The sequence below is a fragment of the Sinocyclocheilus grahami genome, unplaced genomic scaffold, assembly GCF_001515645.1.
Source record: "Sinocyclocheilus grahami isolate Dianchi unplaced genomic scaffold, SAMN03320097.WGS_v1.1 scaffold131.1, whole genome shotgun sequence".
Classification (NCBI taxonomy): domain Eukaryota; kingdom Metazoa; phylum Chordata; class Actinopteri; order Cypriniformes; family Cyprinidae; genus Sinocyclocheilus; species Sinocyclocheilus grahami.
In genome coordinates, this window is record NW_015505310.1 from 684,825 (window position 1) to 708,853 (window position 24,029).

The 24,029-nt window shown below is 35.6% G+C and overlaps 1 protein-coding gene across 1 annotated transcript in view; it reads left to right on the forward strand.

Annotated features, from left to right (window-relative positions):
- Positions 1-4,561: 4,561 nt before the first annotated feature.
- The window catches only part of LOC107590666 (leucine-rich repeat-containing protein 7-like), a 35,807-nt gene continuing 16,339 nt past the window's right edge, over positions 4,562-24,029 (forward strand). The window contains exon 1 of the mRNA XM_016279567.1: positions 4,562-5,094. Within this exon, the coding sequence (XP_016135053.1) occupies positions 5,070-5,094 (25 nt within the window). The 5' untranslated portion in view covers positions 4,562-5,069. The remainder of the gene's footprint in view (positions 5,095-24,029) is intronic.

Sequence of the window (24,029 nt, forward strand, 5' to 3'; positions counted from 1 at the left end):
GAATCATATTTTCGATTCTGTTACTGTAGTGAGATGTCAAAGACATTCACCCAAAAATAAAAGTTCTTTCATAATTTACACTCCCCCATATTATTTCAAAATGTATGATATTCTTTGTTCTGTGGAACATAGTAAAAAATATATGGAGAATTGTTTTTGCCCATACAGTTGAAGTCAATAGGCTCCAATAGTTTGGGTCGGAATGTTTTTCAAAATATCTTTTATGTTCAACAGAAGAATGAAGTTCATAGAGGTTTGGAACCACACGAGGGTTTTTTCAAGTAACTAGTAAAGTAACGCATTACTTTTTAATTTACAAGAGAATAAAAGAGTTACTTTTTTCAAATAAGTAACGCAAGTTACTTTTTTTCAGATTTATTGATTGACAGCTCTCCTGTCCCCATGTTGAGAGAAATCAGATGTTACTGTAGTTCTAAAATAAATATGAATATGCATTAATTCATCTCACTCACAAAAAAACCCCACACAGATTCAGTATTCCTCAAAATGAATAAAAATAATGTAACTCAGAATTAAACATAATTAAATGTTAAACAACACAATTATCTTTTATGTATTTAATCCCATTCTATTAACCAATGTCTTTGCTTCTGACCGTCGATGATCCAGTTTAACCGTACTAATAAGCAAAAATTGCTCTAGACAAACATTTGTGTGTCTTTTTTTATTGCTGAAGTGTGTTGAAATTTCTTCTTCTGCATTCGACTGAACGGACGTAAATTTACGTCCATAAAAAATTACTTTTTTATGGAGTAATGCAATATTGTAATGCATTACTTTTAAAAGTAACTTTCTCCAACACTGCCTGCACTTAGTGTGCATTGAAACATAATAATCAGTCCAGCTGATGTTATGCTTCAAGTTAGCTAAGAAAAACTATTTTTACGGTATGCTTGAGCAATTCCCTGAACCTAGCTTTATACAGTCTTAGTGTAATGTCTTGACCTTTAGAACATGGAGGAACATAAAGGAAATTGTCTTTGCTTTTATAGCATGTATATGAATTGCACTTTGCTACTTTTTAAGTACACAGAACATCAAATATATATATATTTCTACAAAGCAGCTGACCACGTAATCCATTTAGAAGTTTAACCTGCTTTTGCAGAATAGATTCACGTACTGTATGTTGAAAATGTAATGGAAATCCTTGAAAGCATGGAGAGCAAACCAAATGAAAAGTCATCTTAGAAAAAAAATCATTTCTGGGAATCTTGCTATTGAAATCAGGCAGGTAACTCTCAAAAGCACTTTCACAGTTCAAGGCTCAAGGTACTAATTATCTGCTGAGCATAATATATCACACAAATGTTGATTAATGACATTATTGAAAGTTATCATTTGGGAAAGCTTTGTGCTTCACTGGCTTTAAAGATACATCATTCTAAACATTATAAGACCATGACTGATATGTTGCCCAAGATGGAAGAATTCATGTATTCAATATCTCTACATTCAAATGTGTGGCAGAGTAAGAATAAAAAACAGACCTCTGAAAGTAAATTTTCAATAAAATAAACATAACTATGAAAATGGGAAGACTAAAGTTTCCAAATGGATGTTGTACTGTAACTGATTGGGTGTTAGATGTCCTCTAGGTACACACATTTTCCCTTCTAATTTCTCTTCTCACATTTTCCGCTAATTTCTCTTATTTTGTCCGTTCATCTGTTTGTAGAGAGTGCTGTGCCTGTGCCGTTATTAGACAGCTCTACTACTTTATTGCTCTCTAGTGTAGTATTGTTGAATCATTGATTTCAGCTTTGCACAGCCCTAAACATCATATAAAAAACAATGGGTTGGTTGTTTTACAAGTTGGTAGATAGGTGGTTTTGGTGGACTGGAAAGGTAATGGTCCAGAAGAACATTTTTGTTTTTTTCTTGGATTTACCAGTTAATAACTGAAGTTGGTTATAATCAAACTCTAATAGCAGAAGACATTTTTGTCAAACATACAGTAAGCTGAACAGCATATAGAATAAATACAAGTATAATAAATACAGTACCGATGAAAAAACAGTACTGTCTGTGGGACAGATACAGTGTAAGTTAGAAATACATTAACAGCTTTGTATCCTAAAGGTGAATTCAGTGTAACAAAAATAAAGGGATTTATGTATCTGAATTAGGGACTGGGTGTCAGTCATAGTTTTATTAAGGGGGTCAGCTCATCTCAGGTCCAGGAATCATAGCATTTTTTAATTATCATTTTAATTCAGAGTGTATGGTCGTAAATACATTAATCTGATTATGATACGTGGTCATTGGCTTTATAAACAAATCCATTTACATCTGTGCATGTTCAAACAAAGTTAAAGGGTTAGTTCACTCAAAAATGAAAATTAGGCCGTGTTTTACTCACCCCCGAGGCATCCTAGGTGTATATGACTTTCTTCTTTCAGACGAATCCAGTCGGAGTTATATAAAAAATTGTCCTGGCTATTCCAAGCTCTATCACTGCAGTCAGCAGGTGTTGCAGTGCTTCAGTCCAAAAGAAGTGAAATAAAAAGCGCCCATCCACACGGCTCCGGGGGGTGAACAAAGGCCTCCTGTAGTGAATCGATGCGTTTTTTGTAAGAAAAATATCCATATTAAAAACGTAATAATCACTTTAATGTAGCTTGCGCCAACCGTTGTACACGGAAGCAGCTTGTACACCCAACACCCGCTGACTGCAATGATAGAGCTTGGAATAGCCAGGACAATTTTTAATATATCTCCGACTGGATTCGTCTGAAAGAAGAAAGTCATATACACCTAGGATGCCTCGGGGGTGAGTAAAACACAGCCTAATTTTTATTTTTGGGTGAACTAACCCTTTAATGCTGGGTGATATCACAAACATTAAAGTCATCATGAAATGAAAATTCTTATTTTGTTATAGAATACTGCAGTCTTTATTATCAAATATTTTTCCATCGGGAGCTCTCCCCTCACAGCAATAAAAAACGACAATGATCCACTGATCCAAAGAATTCACAAAATCAACAAAATGAATGGACAAATCAATGGAAAAAATAAAATAAAAATCTTATTCAGAAAGCTGTTTCATTTTTGTGTCACAATACGGAAGACAAGACAATCACAACTTCCATTTCGTGATGACTTTAAAATGGCCTACATTTTGAAATTTGCCAGTCTTGTGCTGTGAACATACTGTAAAGGAGAATTGACAAGTTGCTTAAATTACAGTCCAAAATTGAGAAATTGAGAAATTGCATATTGCTATGAGAATATGTAAGCAGTTTTTTATGGAAATGATCCTTGAAAGTTGTCTCTGAAATAACTACTGAAATATCACGCCAATCCTGAGTAAAACAAAAAGTGGCCAGGTAATATTCTTTGCTTAGCCAAACAAAACAAGAATTTTGAGGCACATTTTGCCAGTCATTAATTTTGCACGTTCACATCATGCAGTCCATAGCCTATATGGGAAGCTAGAAGCTGAGTGACTTGAACAGTGGAGCAAAACAGGTGCAAAGCTTGCTTTACTTTTGCTTGTAAGATAAAAATATCATGGTGATCATCATCAAAGTGGTGAGGTTGTATATCCGAAGTCTTGCTGAAGTCCAGAACGACTACACTCCTTAAAATAAAGTTTTTTTTTCATTGGCCTCAGTGGTTCCACAAAGTTCTATCAGAAAGGTACATGTTTACATGGTATTTATTCCGTAAAGTGTTACAGATGGTGGTGAGTTACAATAATTCATGTATAGTTGTATAAAAGTTATTTGGCGTAGGCCCCATCCCTTATCCAAATCCTGAGGATGCAGATTTGGCTGATCCTGCCTGAAGATGAAGGCAGGGGCGGAGCCTACCGCCCATGGATGGACAGGGCCAACCTGGTGGTGGTGGGGAAGATGGAGGGGAACGTCATCGTCATCAACTGCGAAAAATGACACAGAGAATTCAGTGCTTATTTACTCCAGTTGTCAAGAAGTGATTGGCCAGACCTGTTAGTATAATTGAATGACGTGGCATTGGAGTCTTCCTGACAGAACTTCACATCCATGGAACCTTTTCATTCCACAAAAGATTCTTTCGATTATTCTTTTAAGAAATGCTCCCTGAAAGGTTCTTTGGCATCTTCTATGGCATCGCTGTGAAAACCCCCTTTTGGAACCTTTCTTTTTAAGAGTGTAGCGTCACTTGCACTTTGATTTTAAAAAATGACAGTGCATGCACATGTAAACATGGTCATTGTTATCTGAGAATGGGGAATATAAAATGATGTGGCTGATAAAAAAATAATAATCCTTCCACAGTTTTAATGGCTTATTTAGTTTGTTATATATTTTGGCTTATTTAGTTATCATTGTAAAGTTTTGCAATGGTAGTAAGAGACACATTCCTTCATCTTAAAAAATAAATAAATAAAATAAAAACAATTAACAGATGGGTGGATAGTGTCGTTTGCGAGTAGTCACGTCATACCGGTTTTCCTCCCTCTCTCTCTCTCTCTCTCTCTCTCTCTCTCTCTCTCAGACCACTCCTCTCTCCTCTCCTACCCTCCGATCACCCCCACTGATGATCCTGCTCTCCGGTACCGGGGACAGGGTCTCGCGCTGCGCTCGTCTGAGCCCGAGGAACTGGATCCGCTGTTTTACCGCCCTGGATTTTAATCCATTAAACAAAAATAAGGGACAAGGTGGATAGAATACAAGAAGAAACGCGCGGGCCGGAGCTACAGACTCTATCCCGTCACGACATGTCACTTGTCATGACAGAGACGTCTATGGGCTTCTTTGAAAATGCGTAACGAGAGAAGCAGATCGTTGGCAATGAACTTGCATTTCCATTCCTCCACATTAACGGGAGGACATGGCTCAATACACAGATTCCTAAAAGCTTTGGAACATAATTCTTTTTTTGCATGATCTCAGTAAGACATCAGTAGAGCAGTTTGTCAGTGCACAGCGCATTATGTCCGTTCAGTGCTGCATTGATGTAAGCCAAACGCTGGAGCGGAGGACAAACCGAACCGTCGTGTGATGTGACTCGTGCCTCTGGGATTAGTAGCCTACCAACCAATCTGTAGAAATAGTCTAATGGACAATTACTCAACGCTTCAGTGTAAGTAACCTTACCAAGTCTTTTGAATTCTAGTAGGCTATTGAAATGGTGGTGTATCTGGTATCTAATATCTGGTAATATTCAGATGCATGAGATCAAGCACTTAGGGTAACGGTTTAAAGGCCCCCCGTATAAATCTGCTGCTTTCTGCTGACAAATTAAATGTAGATTGAATTTTTTTTTTATTATTATTATTAATGGAGCAACACAATTAGTTTCTGTGCTGATTATTATGGGGTATGTCCGTAAATACCCATTTTAAAATATATAAATATAAATAAGTCGAATTAAAAATATATAAAATAAATACAATTAATTAACTAGTTCGTTTAAGAGGCGATGAGGCTCCTATAGTCCAGGAGGGGCTAGAATACTGTACATTAGAGATAGCAAGATGCTTTTCTGAGGAACAAATTCAAAATGAGCATTTCATGTTCATCTTATAACTCATAAATTGCATAACAAACTTCCTTTGTAACAAATCTGTTTGCACACTAATTTGCATTTTGCTGATTTAGTCAAATTTAGTCTTTTGTCTTTGTATGCAATGACTTCAGAACAATGTGCATAGTGACAAACAGGTATTTAAGAAAGTGCTGTGGTGATGTCTGTTGGTATTTAGAAACGATTTAAAACGGCCTCTTACTTTGCCTTTTTAATTCAATGTGCTCTTACAGTAGAACCCCTTTAAAATGTTTTACAGATTCACTGCAGCTTTACTTGAACAGGTTGAGTTAGTCTTGTAAATATGATACCTAGTAGCATCTTATCACTACTTAGTAACCTGGTATTTAGTCACGTGATTTAGAGCTTGACATTTAGTCAAGGGATTTTTCAGTCTTTACATTTCTTTATTACAGAAAAGTGCTGTGAAAACATGTGGATATGACATTCTGCCATACTTTTCGATATTGTACCTTCTGATACTGTACAAAAAATGTGATGTCACATGCCAGAATGGCAAAATCAACGGCATTACTCTTCTTCACATAGTCACTGCGTTAAATCATCATGTGACCTTATTAAACCACCCAGTTCATCTGTATCTCAGTTAAGTTAAACCAGGAACTAAAAGTTGAACCAACTGACTAAAACCAGTCCATTCATTACTAATCATTAATATCTCATATACCATTTTGCACATAATTTCCATTATTGCCACGGCTTACACTCTGGGTGAGACTTTCTGTGAATATCTTAGAGGGCCTAATGTTACTGAGAATACTGGGAGTTTTGTCAAAAAGAACAAAATGTCTTTTCAAAAGCTCCAAGTAGTTTTAATGTAATCGTTCTTAAGGTACACTGCGCTATTTGCACCTTTTTGACATTTTTAGTCGGAATACAAAACAAAACACTCATTGTTAAAAGTTATTTTATTAGTCAACCTTGGCAATAATGTTACAGTATGTCCATTATCCTGCAGTTCCTGGAACATTTAAGCAGATATTTTGTAACATAGCTGCTGCTGTGTTAGTTTCTCAGCCTGCTCAGAAAGACAACGCTATTACCCCTTACATGCCAAGCTGCCATATTCTGAGAAGGTGTGTGCTGCAGATAAGTTGCTGGACAGGTGTAAGCAGATTAGGGGTGGCAGTGCCTCATTCTGCCAGAGAAATAGGACCATAGCCGATGTGACGGCTGAACAAAAGCTGAGTGGCATGGCCGGTGGAGAGATGTTTGTATGATGGGCCTTGTGGCTGTCAGGAGATAAATAGCCCTCCGCTAGCAGGGGAGGGAGTTGGAAGGCCTGCTGGATCTGTTCCAGGAGCTTGGAGAGAGCAGGGGGAACGGAGGCTGTCACCAAGGGCACTGATACGGACTGTCCTGCTGCCAAATGCCAACCACTGTCCACGTATATGTATATAAAAAAATATGATTTCTAGGTTTTTCAGGCAAGATGCCTTCAGTGCAGCTATCTTCTAAAGACAAATAGTCCAATCAGCAGAATAGGACCAGCTTGCGCTGCAGCTGGGTTTATGTGTCTGAATTCGGCCTTGTACCTGCTGAGTATAGTCTGTCTTGTGAATAGATCTCATCAGTTACTTGCTACTGTGACAGGAATTTGCAAAAGGAACATGATTTCACACATCCTGTTAGTTGTTGTAAAGATTCTGCCAAGCTGTGTTGTCATTAAAAAAACAATCAAGTAGTAACATTATTTTGACATGTCGAAGTCACATTTTGGATGAACTCAAATTTGGATTCAGAATCCATGAAATTAGAATTTTAAGTGTTTAATAACTTACAAAATTGAGGCTGGGGGGGATACTCACAAGCCCATGTGCTTGAATTATTTAATTATGCATGCTTGATCAAAGCATGGGAGCTTATGGGGACATGCAGAATTTGTTATTAAAATTAAAATAGGTTTTAGCTCTTTTGAGTATTGTTGGTGGTTCACTTGGGCCATGTTAAATTCAATCCATTTCTCTCATGCAAATATTTTATAAATATTTTATAATTTTATCAATTTATTTGGGGACAATCAAGTGTGTTGGTTGCCTGACCCAATGTTCAGCCAAAATTTCCTTTTTTAAATTATGTTTTAATGAAATTATAAAATAAACAAATATGAATTTCTTCAAATGTTTTGAGTACATTAAACTCATTAAGAGACATTAAGACACTTTTTATGTTATGCTTTTTTATTTATTGATTTATTTATTGTTAAATAAGTCTGTATAGGTTTTATTCATTTTAATTTTACATCAAGCTAAACTACAAGAGAATGAGAAACGTTGCTTTGGCAACTAGTTACAATTATTTGTAGAATTATTAGATGATTTCTTTTTTTGAATGATTTCAGTTAACAGTTAATTCTATTTAAAGTAATGCATTTTATTATTATTATTATTAATAATAATAGTTTTAAGTAAAAAATTATAACCATGGTTTGCAGTGAGTGCCTGCCTGAATTTTATTTTATTTTTTTACAATTTTCTTCTGTTTATGTGTTGGATAGCTTGTCTCAAGCTGCATGATTCTCTCTGTATTTCTGCAATATGAATGGAATATATCATATGTGAATATGATACTGATGTGCAATGTCTGATTTTGACAAAATGCAAGACTCAAAATGTTATGTAATGTTACTAACCTTAGAAGTTTTTCTCTTTGTATGCTTGTGCAACACAAGTAAGACTAATGCTTTCCTTTATGTTGCCCAGAGTTTTGCCCAGTGATCGGCAGCCCACTGCTTCCATTTGCTAAGGCACATTACAGTACATTGGTCTGTACACAGTTGTGTCCTGTTCTGTCTTCTGAAGGTTTCTTTCAATGAAGACTATTTTCACAGCCCTAGGCTACCATTAAATCAAGCATAGAAGTGGCTTCATAAGATAAGTTCAGTCCATGCAGGTCTATTTTTTCCATGTACTCAGGAGCTAGATGTCCTTAGAAAACTAAAATTGTAATTTCCTTTTATTATATTCCTCAAATTGACCCTGTCACTCCTTTATGATTTCCGTAATAGTAAATCTTTATGGTAATAGACTTAATTAGCTAAATGGGCTTTATACTTGCCCCCATTGATTCAGTTCTTTGAATCTTTAATATTTTGTTTTGAGGTTTCATGCAACATTGTCAGAAGCCATTCATGGGCCTGTAGGCAGTGACAAAAAAGAAACAGCTCACTCCATTACCAGTATGTCTAAGGACATGACGCAACTATCTTTTTCTCCCCACACTTTAATTATACTAGTCTGCTGAGGTTTAGAATAAAGACTGTGTTTGGTGTTTAACCAAATTCAAATTTGTATTTATTTATATATACTATATATAATTTTATATATTTATAAAAGCACATATATGTTAAGAAATATCAGCTCTCTCCTCTGTGCTTCTGCATTCATCAGCGTACACTACACCGATCCTACTCTCTTGTGAATATGTGTACGACAGTTAGCAAATCTACAGAGGAGATTACAGTTTATAAAGTTTTAAATATGGATATTTTTCTTACACAAATGCATCGCTTTGCTTCAGAAGGCCCTTTTTAACCCCCCGGAGCTGTGTGGAGTAATTTTTTCTGATGGATGGATACACTTTTTTGGGCTTGAAGATCTCAACCCCCATTCACTGCCAAGCTGGAAAGAGCCAGGATATTTTTTAATAGAACTTCGATTATATTCGTCTGAAATAAGAAAGTCATATGGCTTGAAGATGAGTAAATCATGGGGTAATTTTCATTTTTGTGGGAACAATCCCTTTAATATGTATTAATATATATTACATTTTAATGTCATATACACTCTGATATGATAATCACAGGCAACCAAAAACATTAAAGTCTGTAAGTAATTCTAATTTTATGTTTCAACCAAAAATGGCAATAGAGGGGTTAAAGTGTATAGTGTACATAGTTAATTTACAATGGTTCCTATTTACGTACCAGACAAAATATTTTTACAGTTCATATGTGTCACATTGGGACCAACCAGATGTGATTAAGAGGAATTGAAGAGCATTTGCATTAGAAGGGCACAGGTGCAAACAGTACAAACAGAGATAATGTTTCACCCCTGCACTCTGCTGCAAGCTGATTTGTACAGTTGTGTGTTTAAAAACAGTTTATTTAAAACCATCAGATACCTGTTCAAGCTGTATTGTACTGCAGAGCATATATGTGTAAATAATCCTTAAAATTGTCATTTATTAGCTGTTTCCATTAGTAGCAGTAAGGTGAAATCAGGTAAATTTAACTAATATTTGAAAGAACACTGTATATCACCAGTGTTAATGATTTAAGAGGCACAATATAATAAAGCAGTTTAGTTACACGCACTTCAGGCTGGTCTTTGCCATGCGGCATGTGCTGATTTTGCTGTTCTACTAAAAAAACACATTTAACATTCTTACAGCGTAACATTCTCTGAGATTAGAGAAACCCAGCAGTTTCTCATGCAGAAAATAAAGCCCATAGGGCCTCATCGGAATCATAATGTCATGTTAGGTGCAGAGTAAACAGTCTGCTGATAGACTCACAAAAGCATTATTTAAGCACATAAAGAGATGTGAATTTATTACTTTTGCCTAAAAAACTCTTTGGACTGGCAGGATGTTGTCACTCTATTGTAATAATCAAATTTGACTTATAAAGATGATTGATTCCCTCTGCTTTGATAAGTGCATTATCTCTTGGCGACTTGACAGTGCACTATACAATTGAGATCTTATAAAAGAAGCATTCAAAGATGGTTTCTGTTAGTTTTTAAGTATGAATGGATGGTGATGAGCCATCTCTGTGCTGAATTTGGGCTGCACCTGAGAGCTTTTATACAATTTCTGTTAGGAGATGTGGATTTTGCTGAGCACTCTCTTTTTATTCATTTTTGTTCATTCCATTATGACTTCTGTAGATCAGCTTCTCTTTAAATGAAATAAGTTATATTTACTAATAATCACAAACAATATTGCTCTCAAATACTTTTGCATTGACTCCATGTCACAATTTCAGCTGTCGCTGACTGTTTCTCTAAATGAATGTGTGGTGTGTCACTTGAAGAACATCTTGATGTAAAAATGTCATTATTTAGAGGGGTCATATGATGCGATTTAAATTTTTCCTTTCTCTTTGGAGTGTTACAAGCTCTTGGTGCATAAAGAAGATCTGTAAAGTTGCAAAGACTAAAGTCTCAAATCCAAAGAGATATTCTTTATAAAAGTTAAGAGTCAACCACGGCTGCCTAAATCGGCTCGTTCTAACACGCCTCCACATGTCTCTGTCACGATGTGGGAAGATTTGCATAATGCCGCCCAAATGTTCACGCAAAGAAAGAAGGCGTAACTTTTATTCTCGCTGTAGTATTGTTGTTGCCGCCACCGCCATGTCGTGAAGGCGCTGTGTGTTTCGTTGTGAAAGCGAAACTACTTTGTTTGACCTTCCAAAAGAGGACGATATCCGCTTCGTCATGCCTAGAGCTGATCCGTGCTGGTTGCTGAGGAAATACATCAACTTCGCGCTGTGGATCGCCGGATCGGCTTTCACAGTGGACGAAGCGGTTTCCAGCCCGGGGTCGTCACATGTGTTTGCCGCAAGCCCTCCGGATGCTCCTTCGTCAAATCCGCCGGCTGCACCGTTCTCTAGCCTTCCGGCCTCTGCTCACTCAAGCCGACCTCTGCTCACTCTATACCTCTGTGTGTGACGCTGTGTTTGTTGGCTTTCCAAAAGAGGACATGACTAGAAATCAGTGGTTAAGTTGTATTTACAACACTGTTCCAGAACAGTTCAACCCAAATATTCAGATGTGTGCAGCGCATTTTATGGAGGACTGTTTCCTAGTCCTGGTAGAGTAGACTACAGTGCCGGCTGTTCTGACTCACAGACTGTAAGTACGTTTTTTATATTTTAAGGATTTGCCACTGATGATTCAAACGCGAGTTTTGAGCAGTGTAGAGTAGTGTTTGTTGTTTGTCATTTCTCCGATCACAAATGCAGACATGGTTATATGTTTACGCAGCGCGATGCACTGCAACACGTAAAAAGACAGTATAAATCATTATAATCCGAAATTATGTCCCCACTGGATGCAACAAATGCCTCATTTATAATGGGTTTTAATGTTTTTGTCTCGTCGCTCCGGCCGGACAGGGCATCACAATATGGCAGGGGCGTAACATTTCCATCACACGCTTGAGTAGGGCTGGGCAAAAAAATAGATTTTCCGATTAATCGTTTTTTAAAATGACGTCGATTCGATATCGATTCTCAAAAGCCGCAAATCTATCTTTTCCAGTATTTATTTCAGCACACATTTAAAACAAGATCTGATTACCGTGATTCTTATCTTTAGTCTTCTCCACTAGATGTCACCCTTATTTACCATTCATTCAGCACTTATCATGGCCAAACGCGCAATTCGCAATGCTCAGGTGAAATGCTATAGTAATACTATAAATGTGCGGAAGCATTTGATATAACGCATAAGGCGCCATGATTTCCGCAATGAATGAATGGCGGATGGTGCGGCGCACTTTTTTGTTTACTACACACATACTAAAGTGCGGATGACGCTTGTGGTGTTTTCAGCTTCTGCCGTCTCAATAAATGATAATATGAACACGAATGTCATCTCCAGCTGTTCTGAGAGTCACTTCATTAGCATTTACCGTTTCATTTGAGAAATCTACCGTCATATCACATACACAGCAGCTGGAAGTTCTTCACGGCAACCCGTCAAAATAAACGTTTAGTTTAACGTTCCACTGTCAGAATATATTACTATTTAGCAGTCTTAAGACTCAATGCTACTACTAATATTAATGCTAATAAATATTAATAAATCTTTATTTTTAAAGGAATAATCACATCTGTTTTCTTTTTAATTTTAACAGTAAACCTCTGTTGTGCAGCACTTTGTTTGCCAAAAAATAAAAGGGTTTAATTTTCATTTGAATAGGATAAATTAAATTAATGTGTTATGCCTTCATCTGATTACCAGAAAAATTAAGAACATTTTATAGGACCCTATTAAAAAAGGACCCTATACAAAAAAAAGAATAGGTTTAAAATACAGGCACGTGGTTCTTAATTTCTTTTTATTAATTCACCATTTGTAAACTGATGTTTACTGTTAATTTTTTAGAAATATCAATAGCATTTGTACTAAAATTATATTCACTGAATGTAATAAAAAAAAATTGAGAATCGAATCGAATCGAGAGCTTGCGAATCGAATTCGAATCGGGACATCTGAATCGATACCCAGCCCTATGCTTGAGGTATTCGGCCAATCACAACGCACTGGATAGCTGGCCAATCAGAGCACACCTCGCTTTTCAGACCGATGAGCTTTGTAAAAATCAACGTGTTTCAGAAAGGCGGGCCATAGAGGAGAAACAATAATGTACAGTATGTGGAAAATAATGTTTTTTTTTTTAACCTTAAACCGCATAAACACATTTCATTACACAAAATAATGTTATTTTTAGCAACATCATATGACCCCTTTAAGATGTACATATTGCATGCTTGCTTTCTGTTTGAAGTTTGCCGTTGTGCTGAAAAATTTGAGAACAGATTTTACACAAATTCAATGCTTTGGTGAAGAAAGAAAGCATTTTTATGCATGCTGTTCCACTCATGGATCCTTTTTAATAAGCTTGTTGTGAAAATGTCCATTCCTGCTTAGTATTTTCATCTTCATTTTTTACCGCAAGCATTAAAGTTAGATATTTCTATAATGCACTGCTTGACTGAAGTGAGCCTTTACTTCAGTAGCATTGTAAAACATTTGATCTCTTTGTAGGTGAGTGTGTAGCTTGTTAAATGAAGCTCCACTTGAAGTAGCCTTGTACTTTTTCTCTTCTCTGATACTGAAGCAATCAGAAATAAGTAGGTCAGTGTTAAATGTGCCTAAGAAATAAATAATATATGATGTGATATAATCCATGCATGGGCTGCTGCCTGCTGTGCCGCCACTTTTATGATATAAAGCATTTAAATTAAACACCTTTTAATTCAACCATTTAAACTTTCCAGATGAAGTACCCAGTCTTCGTTTGGCAGGATGTGGTTATGCTTAAGAGCATCTCAGTCTGTGCTTGCTAGTTGAATTCTTGCTGACACCTATGTACTCATACAACAATGCTGAAATAATCTGTTCAATTTATTTATTTAATTAATTAATTAAATATTTTTCTTTAATTTCTGAGAAATATTTTATATGTTTACAAACCAACCATTTGGTCTGACAGTAGGCTAAAACGGAGGCAAATGCAACCCTGTTACATTTTATTTTATTTTATATTATTTTTAATGTCATGATGTTTATTTATTTACTTTTTTAGAAATTTGACAAATTTTGATAACTCATTTAAAAGCTCATACAGTATAATATTTAGTTTGACCTCCTGAAAAATGATATTCAACATTTTCTAAAGGTTAAGAACCTTTCACTGAGCAATTGTTGAAAAGGAATTAGTGGAAAATGTCTTATTATATTATATCATATATTATAGTACTACTCACATTTGTTGGTGTTTCTGGCTGTGTACAGTATATTCAGCTGTATTTTACATGGAAGCTTTCATTTCCTTTTCTGCTACCTTAAGATGAGAGGTTCTCCTTTGACACTGCCCTCTTGTATCAGCCTCAGCACAATAAAGAACAAGACATTTCCATTTTCCCATGTGTAGGCCTGGGAGGAAGTCTGTACTGTCTAAGTCAGTTTAATGTGGAGAGTCAGAAGGGATTACTCTTTCTTGTATAAGACCCTACAAATGGAGATTTCACATGCAGTGCATCGTTCTTTAATCCGTTACTTGGGTCGTAGTCTTATGGCTCACTGTGTCACACGTGGGATCCTAATTAGACTGTATTTGATTGCTGGCCAGTACTTCGCTTACAGTAAGGTTTGATGTTCATTTGTGATTGGTGTACATTTTTTTGTGTTATGGAGAAAGTATTTCAGAAGTGAAAAAAATAAACATTAGTACTATGGCATACATTTTAGATTCTAGATTCATTTTAGAATCTTGGTCACTTGACTATATAAGTACAATCCATAGTTTTTAGGCTATATGTGTGACAAGCATAAAAAGAATGCAGAAAAATGCAGAACTGCAGAGATGACATTAAAGGGATAGTTCACCCAAAAATTTTAATTCTGTCATTAATTACTCACCCATGTTGTTCCAAACCCATAAGACCTTCGTTCATCTTCAGAACACAAATTAAGATATTTTTGATAAAATCCGAGAGCTTTCTGACCCTGCATATACAGCAACACAAAAACCAGAGGCCCAGAAACATAGTAAGATATTGTTAAAATAGTCACAATGTGACAACAGTGGTTCAACCATCATGAACGCGGGTTGAAGACTGACAAGGAAGAGAAGAAATTGTTGACTAAAGTCATTATTTTTGTTTTCTTTGTGCACAAAAAGCATTCTGGTAGCAGATTTCATCAAAAATATCTTAATTTGTGTTCTGAAGATGAATGAAGGTCTTACAGGTTTGGAACGACATGAGGGTGAGTAATTAATGACAGAATTTTCATTTTTGGATGAACTATCCATTTAAGGGGAAGATACAGACCACCCATATACATTTGAATGAGAATAAGTGCAACTAAATAACTAAATGGAAAAAAAAACTTTTTATTTATCACTAAGAGACAATATCTCACACTATATCTATTTTATGAGCATAACTAAGAGACAAAACAAAAAGTATTATACTAGCAGAGCAGCATTAGATAACATTAACATCATAACAAGCTGAAATGGCAAACATTTGACTGCATTATCCTATGAAGTAACATAGTACCTTGCACAGGCTCAATTTTAATAATAAATGAGAGTGATGTAAGGTCAGTGACATAATATTGGCAGCTAGAGATATATTAATGAATCTTGAGGAACAAATTTCTAGCTCCAAATGCAAGACATCTTTGCTGACAGTTCTTATTCAATCTAATGTAGCAACTGGAACTTTTTATTTTATTTTATTTTATCTTAAGAATGTAAATAGGGTCAATTTTGATTTCATGTTGACCTTAAGATGCACTTTCTACCCCAAAAAATTTCGTTTGAGGTTATCTTTATGTTATTTTTCAGATTGTAATTTTACAAATGGTGGGAGGTGCTGCCTGTTGGATGTTTTCCAGCTGAAGCATTTTAAAACTTTACTGCTTTCCATTATCTCCAGCCTGTGCTTGCACAGAGGGCTCATGGAATCTCTCAATTCACTGCCAGTGCACATGGTCCATTAACTCGCACAAGAAAGTCATTGCAATCAGCTTACCATTTAATTAGTTTTTACTGGGGTGTTTAGGAACTTGTTTTTCTTTTGAATTTCATGAATACTGCACAAAGTGGGAAATTAATAGTTGTCACCCTCTATCAGCTTGCGAACGACTTCCAATATCACTGGTAGGCCCAGTCACAGTGTTTTATAATGCTAGTGAGATTACTGTACTTGTAAACAGACTTACAGTGCTGGGTTGATGGCTTATAAGCCACCAGTGTGGATGTTGTTTGCTTATCAGGCCTGAGCCTGTGGCACTCTGATTCTTTCCCGTATCATGGCCATTGTAGTTTAACATGGATGCTGCTGCCTGAATGAGATTATGCTATTTCTGCTTCTGTTTTTGCATCCATACAATGGCATATCACACTACATTTCCCTCTCATTGTATTAGAGGCAGCAGTTATTATTAAAATAACTTTGTCTTAAAGGAATAGTTTCTCAGAATGAAAATTCTGGCATTATTTACTCGCCCTCATGCCATTCCAAACTTATTGTTTTTCTCTAAAGCACAAATTACGCCATTCTCATGACTCTTGAGGGAAAGTGTAAAGTTGCAGGATTCCAAGGGTGAGCTACCTGTTCTATTTCCTTTCTGTCTTGTCTAAAAAAAGCTCCTTCTCTTCTGCCTTGTGTCCTGGATCTGTCTCCATTAGCGCAACTGTCCCCGGGCCCCGAGATCCACATAGGCAGCTAGGACTCCCTTCCATTAAGGTGACCTAAAATACCCATATCTACATTGCTTAGCCTAAACTTTGAGTTTTGTGCATATTCTCTTGGTGTTTGGCAGCAAGATTGGCTCTTTTGTCAATGTTATTGTGTCTAATACAACTTTATGATAGTTACGCAAGAGTGTTTAAACTTTATGAGACCAAGCCGTGCTGTTTTGGGTCCAAAACTAATTTCACTTTGAATTATTAAAGGAGCTATATTCTTGTATCAATTCACAATCTTGTTATGTTGTTTCTGCTTCCTCCCAACATGCTCAGACATTTAAAGTGATAGTTCAACCCGAAAATGAAATCACTGTCATTTTTCACCCAAAAAATGCCTTCTACTGTCTGCATCTATTTAAATATGGTTTGGCATCATGACATGAATGCAGTGTAGTCGTTGGTTGTCAGGTGACCAATCACAGCAATTTTGAACGAGAAAGTGTGAATAAGATATGAGAACTGCAGTGGAAGTGAAGCATATGTGAATAAAAACTTAATTTTTGATCTGTTCATTACAAAGCTATCGAGTAGCTTCGGAAAACTTAGAATGCGTTAGTTGTACAGACTACTTTTTTGAAACTTTAATGGCCATTTTTTCACAATTTTGGAGCTTGACTACTCTGATCCCTATTTTCTTTTATTATATATGCTACCATTCAAAAGTATGGGGTCAGAATTTTTTTTAAATCAGTGATATTTACAGTGCTGCTTGAAAGTTTGTGAACCCTTTAGAATTGTCTGTATTTCTGCATAAATATAACCCAAAAAATCATCAGATTTTCATGCAAGTCCTGAAAGTTGACAAAGAGAACCCAATCAAACAAATGAGATGAAAATATATACTTTGTAATTTATATTTTATTATATTTTTCAATTTTACATATCTGTGAGCGGCAAAAGTATGTGAATCTCTATGATTAGCTGTTAATTTGAAGGTGAAATCAGAGTCCATCTGTTCAGAGGTGTTTTTAATCAGTGAGACTATCAGGTGTCAGTGTGTGCCCTGTTTTATTTAAAGAACAGGGATCTATCAAAGTTTGGTCATGTTTGTGGAAGTGTATCATGGCACAAACAAATAAGATCTCTGAGGACCTCAGAAAAAGAGTTGGTGTTGCTCATCAGGCTAGAAAAGGTTTCAAAGCCATCTCTAAAGAGTTTGGACCACACCAATCCACAGTCAGACAGATTGTGTACAAATGGAGGAAATTCAAGACCACTGTTACCCTCCCCAGGAGTGCTCCACCAACAAAGAACACTCTAAAAGCAAGACGTGTAAAAGTCCACTAGGTTTCAAAGGACACATACTTTTGCCACTCACAAATATTTAACACTGGATAATTTTTCTCAATAAATAAATGACAAAGTATATATTTTTGTCTCCTTTGTTTGATTGGATTCTCTTTGTTTACTTTCAGGATTTGTGTGAAAATCTAATTATGTTTTGGGTCATATTTATGCAGAAATATAGAAAATTCTAAAGGGTTCACAAACTGTCAAGCAGCATTGTCTATCTCTATTTATATATTTAGTATTAATATTAGTACAATTTGAAAGAAATCGTTTTTTTTTGTATTTTAAAAAGTATGACAATATTATTTATTTATAACAGCATTGTTACACAAATATATATATTTCAAATAAATGCTGTTCTTTTGAACTCTCCTGAAATTCATGTATTCTGAAAAAAAAAATCCTGCTGTATCACAGTTTCCACAAAAATATTAAGTAGCACAACTGTTTTCAACATGTACTATACTAATAATACATGTTTCTTGATCACCAAATCAGCATATTAGAATGATTTCTGAAAGATCATGTGACACTAAAGACTTAAGTAATGGCTGAACATTTAAAATTACATTTAGTACATTTATTACATTACATAATTACATAAATTATTTTTATTTATTATTATTTTAGTTTTTTTACATTTCTGACAGACTTAAAATACATTCAAATAGAAACTGGTCATTTTAAATTGAATAAAATTACAGTTTTTATTTTGGTTAAATAAATATAGCCTTGGTGAGCATAAAAGATTTCTTTCTAAAACATAATACCCCACCCCCTCATGTGTATGGAAAAAGTGCAGTATTTTCTTTATTATTTCCCTTTTTGTGTTCCACAAAAGTCATATGTGTTTGGGACAGCATGAGGTTGAGTAAATAATGACAGTATAAATTGCTCATGTCTGAAATGGGAACTGTGCCATGGATCATTGACTGAGGTTTCAAAAAGTGAACATTCAGAGATCTCAAGATCTCAAAAAGAGCATGTGCATATTGGTAAATACAAGAGCGTTGTTAACCAAATAATTCACGCTAAAACCTCTAGAGATACATGCATACATTTACACTGTTTAAAATGTAGCCCTGTTGAAGTACATTTAATTCAAAAGAGTTTGCTTTCCCATTATTGATTTAGTTTGTAGTGAAAAAAGAAAATCCAAGAAAATGATGCTTTGTCAGCGGATCATTAATTGATCCTGAATTTAAAGCCATGGCTCTTTATTTGCTCTGCTTCGGGAAGGATAGCTTTGAAAATCCCAGGGGCATATTTGTTTTTCTACATGTCTTCTGCCTCTGATTATTGGAGAAAGCTGCAGTGTCTGCCAAATAACCGTGCCTCATGCTGAGGCAGCAGTGAGGCTGCTCTTGAGCAGTCATAGTCATTGAGAAGGAGAAATGGGGCAGAGCCAAATGGACAGAAAGCAGGTTGCCTGGTCATCACAGCAGTTATGTCCAAGCAGTCGTCTCCTTTTTTGGAGCGGTTTAACAATTGTTCAGTGAACCCAAAAGAATGTCTCTGACAGCGCATGGAGAGGTTATAAGCATTTGTGGCATCCGTTTGCTTGACTAATAATGCCTTCCGTCAGACACAGAAGATTCACGTTTCATCAGCCGCGAGCGCTTGTGACAGATGTCTCTACAGGATACTGTTTTTAAAATCAATCCGTTTTCCATGACTTTCTTTGCTGTACTTTGTTAAAGCCTTTGATTGACCTTCAGCTTTTCAAAAGTGCAGAGTATTTTCCCAGCAAGTCTCACCAGGACAAATATGCTTTTAGAAAATTCTCCAAATCCGGTTCTGTTACCTGCTGTTCCATTGAAAACTGACCCTTTATCTCATCATTTTGGTGCATGTCATGAGAGAATGACACTTTGTGTGCATTGCTGGCAAATGATAATGCCAGTGTTAACATCCTGTGCCCTCTTAAATTCCACAGCCCACTTGTGCCATTTTGCCGTCGTTGTCATCTTGTGTAATTAATTAAAATGTGTGTACCTACACATGATATTTTTCAAACCTTTCAGTCGCAGCCTGACATGTCCTCAGATTGCTTGATTGTGATTCAATAAAAGGCTAAATTAATTCTGTTAATATAATTCCTATAACATCTTTGTGATCTTCGGATCTCCTAAGTTTTGGCTACCTGGACTTTCAATGGAAGGACAGAAACCTCTCAGGTTTTTGTGATTCACCTCACAATCAAATCTGAATGGCAGAATGGCAGAACTATTCATTTTTATGTTGAATATTACCTTTTTGGATGCATAATCTGTCAAAAAAAATCTACTTTTTGTGCTTGTGTTTTGTAACACATCTATGCCAGACAATTCATACATATGAATGGTATTGCTCTGTAATTTAATCACAATGGTATGAAGATCAATGAAAATCGAAGTATGCTGTTATAATGTGCAGATGAAATTGCAGCAATATTGGCAAAATTGACTTTGGAATATAACATTCTTGCCATGCTTTTATTAAAACAATAAAACCTAATTCCATCGCTAATAAATACCCTGACATATTGAAGATCTACATTAGTGTAGAGATCTTGGGGAGTAGTTATCTGTCCTGATGTGCAGATGTGCTCATATAATCCTCTGTTTCCCCCTTGAGCTTAACTGACCTGAGGCAGGACTCCCAGGAGATCAATGTCAGACTCACCGACAATAACAGAACCCACAGACTCACACACGCAGCACTGGAAGAGAGCAGAAGCTCGATTTTAATTAGAAATAATGATTGCTTTAAGAAATAGACTGTAAAAATAAATCCAGGATTGTACTTTCTTTAAATATAGCAATTAGTTCTTACAATAAAATACAAATTTTTAGATATTCAGACTGTGAAATCAGCGGAGTTTGAATAAATAGTTTGATTTCAAAATAGCATTGTACAAAAGTGCAAATAGTGCTTTTGGGCACAATTTATTTTAAGATCCAATTCTCACTATTAACAAATCATTAACAATGACGTTTGCCTCAGTAAACTCCTAATTTGTTGCCTATTAATAGTTAGTAAGGTAGTTGTTAAGTTTATGGGTAGGATTAGGGATGTGGAATATGGTCATGCAGAATATGTGCTTTATAAGTACTAATAAACAGCCAGTGTGTAGACATGCTAATAAGTAACTAGTTAATAGTGAGAATTGCTGCCTATACTAAAGGTTTACCATGTTTTTTTTTTTATTCACAATGTGATGTGTTATTGAAACTCAAATGGAGATCATTTTCATGAAACCTGAGAGATATCTGTCCCTCCTTTTAAAGTCCATTCCAAGTCTTTTGAAGAGACACAATCGCTTTATATGATGAGCAGGTTTAAATTAGGCTTTTATTCACTCGTAAACATTGATCAACACACAAATGTAAAACACATCAAATATGGAAAACTGAAGCTTAAGTAAAAATATCTGTCTTGTAATAAATATAGACTGATATTTGGAGACAATAACAATAACTCTTGGCTGTTTTACCCCCATCTCTCTCTCTCTCTCTGTCTCTCTCTCTCTCTCTCTCTCTCTCTCTCTATATATATATATATATACAACCCTCATATTTTATATATTGAAAGTGATAACTTTGACCTTTATATGTGGTTTATACTATATTACTGACTGTGAGAAGAATGTGTGAAATTATTGCAAAGAAATAAATTTCAGCATCTAGAGATGGTTTCCTTGGAAACAGTTGCAGCTATTATGAACAATATGTGTCAGGCTGGCTGCATGTGGCCCTGAGAATGCAGTTGTTAGATATACATGCATTTTTAATGGCCATATACAATGTTCTGCTTTTATTCCCTTTAAGAGTGCCTTTCCTCCTTGCTTCAGTCAAATGAATAACCTTTATGAAACAGAAGAGATGTTAAAGTCTGTTTGGCAGGATAAATGTAACCTCATTCACCGGCTGAGGAGCTCCACTGATGGCATTTCATCTTGTGGCACCTCCGCTCTCTGTAGATCTCGTATAATGCGGCCTGGCTTCACCAAAGTCATTAGAGCTATCCTCTACGGGAATGGCAGTGAATTATCGGAGATGTCTTTATGTGAGGTGACTGAAAGACAGAAATTAAGGCATTTTGCTAGAGCGGAGCTGGGAACTTGTGAATGTGTCCTCTCGCCTTTGCAGAAGCAGCTCTTGCGTCATGCAGTTTCCATAGCACCCTGGGCAGATCTGGCTACTCCGTGTAATCGCTCAAGACTTTGCTTGTGTATGTACTCTGTTGCTGGCTTTCCTATTGGATACAAATGTTGCTCTGTGCTGGATTTAAAGTCATTAAATGGATAGTACTCCTTCTGAACGCTGATTGGTCAGTACAGTGATCCAGCTGTATTATATTTCACAATTCAACAGCTTTGGCCTGTTTACCAGATCACTGCGCAGTTCCCATGGTGGATCGTAATTATTTGTTCTTGCATAGCAATGTGCTGTTATGTCAGAGACTGTTTCTTGTGTAACAATAGCAGTTAATATTATAATATCTGAATGAAAGTTTGTGTCCTTCATATTGTTATCAACTGGCAACCGTTGTATAAAAGCAAGAAGGCACTTGAGACGGTGCTGTATTTTGAATATAATCGCAATATAGCTCGGTCTCTTTATAGCTTATTGCCATAATGCTAATTTTATGTGAATATTAAGTAATCTATTATTTGAGTATGTAGAGGTTTTGGTATCTTATTTTATTTATTCCATATTTTTTATGAGCTTATGTTGTTGAGTAATGGATAGTTGACATTAAATTCTTTTGGAAAGTTGGCATTTCCTGTCAACAAAGCCAAAACTCAGACATTTTAGGCAATTTAAAAATCCCTGCATGGACATTTCCAGGAAAAAAGGGGACATACTGTATGGTCAATAAAAGACAATAATTATAGTCAGAATCTCTCAAATAAAAGATCCTGCTCTCCCCTGTCTCCCATGAACCAGACTCGTCTAGGTTGCTCTCATTACCCGACTTGTGGCATGTGTGTACCCACAGCAAACTGGCAAACACATGAAACAGTGGATGATTACAGTAATTAATTTGTCTAATGTAGCAATCAACCAAACATTTCCTCCTGAGGAATAATAATTCCAATAATGAGAGGAAGGTGCTTTAGATGCACTTAATGAAAAAATCTAAACCAACGGTAGACATTCAAATAAACAGATGGTATAAAGTAACAGGTTGTCTTTTAAAGATATTCAATTTTTTTTTTGTTAAATCCTAAAATATGGTCAAATATGGTGGTATTTATATTATTATGTAGTGCTCTGGTAAAGTACAGTATTCCCGAAATTGTACTCAATCAGTACACAAAGAATTTGGTGTGGCTTATCAGTGATTTGTACTTTTTGCATACTTGAATAATGAATATAAATAGAATTAATAATTTATCATGTTGCTGAAAACATGTGCAGTAGTATTTTACATTCTGGAAGTCCATGCATAATGAAAGGGTTTGCTTTGACCAGACAGTTATTCAAATGATCAAATTATATATTTTTGTAGTGAAACATAGGCTGGAATAACAAATATCTTTGCTTTGAATTCAGGTATATACTGTATACTACCATTCAAAATAACTGTCTTCTATTTTAACGTACTTTAAAATTGAATTTATTCCTGTGATGTGAAAGCTACATTTTCAGCATCATTACTCCAGTCTTCAGTGTCACATGATCCTTCAGAAATCATTCTAATATAAAATGTCGTATTATTATCAATGTTGAAACCAGTTGTGCTGCTTAATATTTTTGTGGAAACTGTGATACATTTTTTCCAGGATTTGTTGATGAATAGAAAGTTCAAAATAACAGCATTTATTTGAAATAGAAATCTTTTATAATATTATCAATGTCTTTACTATAACTTTTTCAGATGCATCCTTGCTGAATAAAAGTATTAATTTATTTAAAAAATCTAACTGAACCCTTTTGAACGATAGTGTATTATTTTGTGAAATTCATTAGTTCTCAGTTCTCTATTCATTAGTCCTTTAGTACGTCATATTTACTTTTCCCTTGTCACAAAGTTTCCTGCATAGAGCATTTAATATGCATGTTTTGAGTGTATTATATAATAAGAAATTTTGTTTCCAATTCAATTCAGGCATTTGTTATGTAAACTCATTTTCATTCAGCTGCAGTAAGGCTGTTATGGCACCTTGGCATTATCTGTTCTCAGGATCCAAAATG